At 37.7% G+C, this 5,192-nt stretch overlaps 1 protein-coding gene across 8 annotated transcripts in view; it reads right to left on the bottom strand.

Moving 5' to 3' along the window:
- PTPN4 (protein tyrosine phosphatase, non-receptor type 4) overlaps positions 1-5,192 on the bottom strand; it is a 219,190-nt gene that overhangs the window by 116,287 nt on the left and 97,711 nt on the right. For all 8 annotated transcript variants that reach the window (XM_006769670.2, XM_015567781.1, XM_006769673.2 and 5 more), the window contains one exon: positions 1,632-1,720. In XM_006769670.2, coding sequence (XP_006769733.1) covers positions 1,632-1,720 — 89 coding nt within the window. The remainder of the gene's footprint in view (positions 1-1,631; positions 1,721-5,192) is intronic.

The raw sequence follows: 5,192 nt of genomic DNA, 5'->3' as shown, positions 1-5,192 counted from the left end.
CCCTACAGACTACTTCTTATGTAGTCTGAGTCTTGCAGTTATTTAAATTTTAATTGTATTATACAGGAACCCTGCTGATGTAGTAAGATGTGGGTTGGAGGAATAATTCTTTAATTCTATGATTAGGTCTCAGTGATTTAGTGGTCTATGACCCTTGACTATGACCTTCAGTGCTTTTCAGCTCACCTTGTTCTTAGGTGACACAAGAACTATGGAGGGAGCCGGAAGGGGGGATTTCCCTTCCCTGACTTTCATTAGGCTCTTAGTGATAAAAACCCATGTTGGTTAAGTACTGGTAAAACGGATTTCCTTGAGGGCAGACCTTCATTAAAGAGAAAAGAAAGCTCTGGGCATATTTTAAATGGTTATCTCCTGGCTCACCAGCACCATCATCCCCAACCTTTCCAGAACATGTAGATTTTTCTCCAATTTTCACCTTGAGAACCTGGTGAACAACTGATGGTAGAACTTATGAAAACATGGGGGGCCTTCCTAAGGCTGAGACGTCAGGAGTTTTCATATCTCAAGCTATCTTTGCTCAGTCTCCAGCAAATAGTCAATTACCCTTTAATTATTTCCTACCAGTTGCTGGCTACAGCAGTGATTTCTTAGTCATAGTAAACTGTCATTCTTTATATTCATCTGTCTCTCCAGTTTTGAGAGATGCAGTATGCCTTGAGTACTTAATTCTCTGAGGGATCAAAAAACAATAGTTGATTTTGTTTTTTGTTGTTGTTTTTTTGTTTTAAGGATAGGAGTGATGACTTCCAAGTTCTTTACCTGCTGGACTGGGAACCACAACTCTCTCCTCCCCATTTTATTTTCTTAATGGTGGGTGTTTTTTTTTTTTTTTTTTAAATGTATTTCTTTTTAAAAAAGGAATATTTTAATTGATTTCAGAGAGGAAAGAAGAGAAAAGATAGAAACATAAATGATGAGAGAGAATCATTGATCAGCTGCCTCCTGCATGCTCCATGCTGGGGATTGAACCTGCCACCTGGGAATATGCCCTGATTGGAATCAAACCATGACATCCTGGTTCATGTGTTGATGCTCAACCACTGGCCAGGCCTAATGGTGTTGTTTTTATTAGTATTAATTTTAATGAAGTCTAATTTACAGAATACAAATAACCCCAATTCACTATTAAACATTTTAAAAGTGTGAATTTGAACTAAATAATTCAGGGATAACCATACATGAAAAGATATGAGGGAGCATATTTAGTATGTGGCACACTACTTTTTTTATATGTAGCTCTAATTTTGAGAGAAGTGGTAAGTAAGAAGCTTGTGTTTCAGGATCTGAAAGACCTGGGTTTAAAGTTCTACTTCATACTTACCAGTTGTTTAACCTTAGACCAGTCAACTTCTCTGCTAGAGTACACATGATGCTAGCTATTATATTACAGTATAAATATAGAAATTCCCTAAGAGAAAAATTCATAAAGTAGTATTTCTGAGAAGCTAAGCAATTTTTGAAATAAATTAACACAATTATTTTGGTATCTTCTGGTAGATTCCAAGTAAAATAAATTTGCATGCCAATATTAATATACTTTGTCACTTTCTTTAATATGAATTATTATATTAGTAATATAAAAAAGTAAAAGTATTAATGGAAGTCCTTACCATGGAAAGGTATTCATTCGTACCCTGTTCTTATAAATCAGAATTCCTCCTGACATCACTCCAATCATAATTTCATTGTTACTTTGATCCTTCAAAAAAGAAAATGACATATCTAAAATACTGGGATTTATCTGTTAAAAATGTATTTTAAAGACAGGCTTAGTTTTTTTTTATACAATGAGACATTTTCAAAGGCACCACATCCTATATAATAAACCTAATATGCAAATCAACAAAACGGCAGAACGACCAGTTGCTATGACACGCACTGACCACCAGGGGGAAGACGCTCAATGCAGGAGCTGCCCCCTGGTGGTCAGTACACTCCCACTGGGTAGGGCTGCTCAGCCAGAAGTCGGGCTCATGGCTGGCAAGTGCAGTGGCAGTGGCGGGAGCCTCTCCCGCCCCCAAAGCAGTGCTAAAACACAGCAAGCCAATCCCGCCTCTGACAGTCGGACATGCCCTGAGGGGTCCCAGACTGCTAGAGGGCGCAGGCCAGGTTGAGGGATCCCCCACCCCTGTGTGCACGAATGTTGTGCACCAGGCCTCTAGTAATTGCATATTTACAAATCCATATGGTAATTCTTACCGCATAAAAATAAATGACATATTTCAAATTAAACTTAAATATTGCATTATTAAAAGTCATTATGATCTAAAGACTCCGCATAGTTTATAATTTATTTGGGATAGGAAATTAGAATGATGAGTTAGTATCATCCTTCCATTCCTAAAATTCTTATGTTCTAATCACAAACCCAAACAGAAAGCCAAAATGAGGAGACAAATATAATGCTCTGATTGCAAAAAGTGAAAAAAAATAATGGAGGACTTTAGAGTTTGGTGAATAAAACAGTATTTTTAATATAAGAAAACTCCTATAATTAGTATAATACAATAAAATACATCATAAAATTATAGAGTGAGGAACAATTAATTGTTTTGAGAGTTTGGAAGACTCCAAAGAAAACTGAATTGCGCTTTGAGGATTGAGTAAGAGTTTTCATGCTAACCGATTGAACTTGAACCTACACTATGAGAATGAATTGCATTAAACTACTTTTTTTCAGATGCTAATCAACCTTGAAATAGTTTTGCTTTTTGACTTGAAGCATTCCATAGATAAACTAAGATAGCAATAATGCTTTTACCTCCTTCTATTCATTTGCTCAAAAAGAATTGCTGAAAATATAAGATTTTATAATTGTCTCCCTAAGAAAACAAAAATATTTAAAATGTACTTACAATAATTTCAAATTAAATAAAACCATATTAAATTAACTCATTAGATAGGATAATACATAAAGAGGTCAAACACAACAGTGTATGCTAATTTGTCTGGATGCTCATTTTGTTTATCAATAACCAAAACCACTGTACATTATTATCAGAACCTTAAATAATTTTTTAAAGGACATCAATTAGAAGTCAGGACCAAAATAGCAGACCGATCCGAACAGATGGCGGACTTAATATATGCTCCTATTACTTCTTCAGCTCCCCATCGGAGAACATCAGAGAAGATACATGAAAAGGAAAAGAATCTGTAAAACTTGAAAACAACCCATAACACCCAAAGGTATATAATCAAGGCACCAGATATTTTGAGGGAACTGTAAAGACATAAACACGATACAATCAGAATACAGAAAACCACAGCTCAAACTACACACGTAAGAGCAAGTTCTATGTGGAGGTGGAAAGAGAAGCAAATTTAAAAGATTAAGTACAGAGATTAAAAATGGCAGCAGAGTAAGTGGATGCTGCACAGATATGCTCCAAGGAACAAACTGGAATTACAACTAAATTACAGAAAAACTTCCTGAATAATCAGTGGAAGACTTGCTGGAGAGAACCCTGATACCTGAGGACCAAAAGTGGAGAACGCATAGAAACTGGTAGGAGTGGCAGAATGGGAGCCCACAGAACATCTGGCTGTGAAAAGCAGCAGGATTGCTGTCTGACAGCGAGAGATAGCTGGAAATTCAGGCACCCTCTTCAAGGGTCATGTACAAAATTTCATGTGCAGCCACTCATCCTGGGCTCCAGCAGAGGGAGGGCAGAGTGGACTGAAGCTGTGTGAACAGAAGCCAGGATCCGGGGCTCAGGAGTTAGAGCTCAGAAGGCAGACACTCTGGTTTCCCGTGCTGAGTCATTCCCGTATGCTGTGGAGGTCATATTTCTCACGCAGGCATTAGGTATACAGGCGACCTTGCCTGTTGGGGAAGACAGCTGATCCACCCCATTGAAAAAACCTTGCCCCACAGTGCAGAATTGCTGAGGCCCAATTAAGAGGCTGAGAATAACAATTAGCTTCCAGGCAGAAGCAACTGCCAAACATTGTTGACAAAAAACTCTTGCCACACCCATGGATGATTGATTGAGGACAATTTAAGACAGAATCATATAAGTTTGTAAATAGATACGGTCTCTGGAGGCTTACAGTCTTTGCCTGACCTAATCAGTCAGAAACAGCATTTGACACTGTCCTGCATTAGAGATTGAGAGGCGTACCACATCAATCTAATAGGTAGTAACAAACCCAAACAGAAAGCCAAGATGAGGAGACAAAGAAACAACCCCCAAATGAAAGAACAAGAGAATTCTCCAAAAGAAGAGATAAATGAAATGGAGATCAGAAATTTATCAGATAAAGAGTTCAGAGTAAGGATGGTAAAGATGCTCAAGAGCATGAGATAAGATATAGTAACTATGAAAGCAAATAAAGAACAACATAGCACAAATAAAGAAGACATTGGAAGACACAGCTGATTAGGGGAAGCTGAGGATTGAATCAGTGAATTAGAAGATGAGGTTGAAAAATCACTCAATCAGAGAACCAAAAAGAAAAAAACAATTGAAAAACAGGAGGACAATTTAAGAGAGCTGTGGGACAAGATGAAATGTAACAATATTCGAATAGCAGGTATGCCAGAATAGGCAAAAAGGGAGAAGGGATAGAAAACTTCCCTAACCTGGTAAAGAAAAAGTCACACAAGTTCAGGAGGCACAGAGAACCCCAAGCAAGAAAAACCCAAATAGGTCCATGCCCAGACACATAATTAAATTGCCAAAAATTAAAGTCAAAGAAAGAATCTTAAAGGCAGCAAGAGAAAAGCAAACTCTTACCTACAAAGGAGCTCCCATAAGGCTGACACCTGATTTCTCATCAGGAACTCTACAGGCCAGAAGGGAATAGCATGAAGTACTCAAGGTAATGGAAAGCAAGGATCTAAAACCAAGATTACTATTATCCATCAAGGCTACCATTCAAAATAGACAGCCAAATAAAGAGCATCTTGGACACAAAAAGGCTAACGGCATACATCACCACCAAGCCAACATTACAACAAATGCTAAAGGGAATGCTGTAATGAGGAGAAGAAGAAATAGAGAGAGAAACCTAGGCATACAGAATTAAACAGAATTAAAATGGCAATAAATAAGTACCTATCAATAATAACCTTAAACCTAAATGGACTAAATTCTCCAAAAGGCAGAGGGTAGCTGAATGGATACAAAAACATGACCCAACTATATGCTGTCTACAAGAGACCCACG

The sequence above is a fragment of the Myotis davidii genome, unplaced genomic scaffold (genome assembly GCF_000327345.1).
Source record: "Myotis davidii unplaced genomic scaffold, ASM32734v1 scaffold3, whole genome shotgun sequence".
In the NCBI taxonomy this organism is placed as follows: domain Eukaryota; kingdom Metazoa; phylum Chordata; class Mammalia; order Chiroptera; family Vespertilionidae; genus Myotis; species Myotis davidii.
This window is presented reverse-complemented; position numbering and strand designations above follow the sequence as displayed.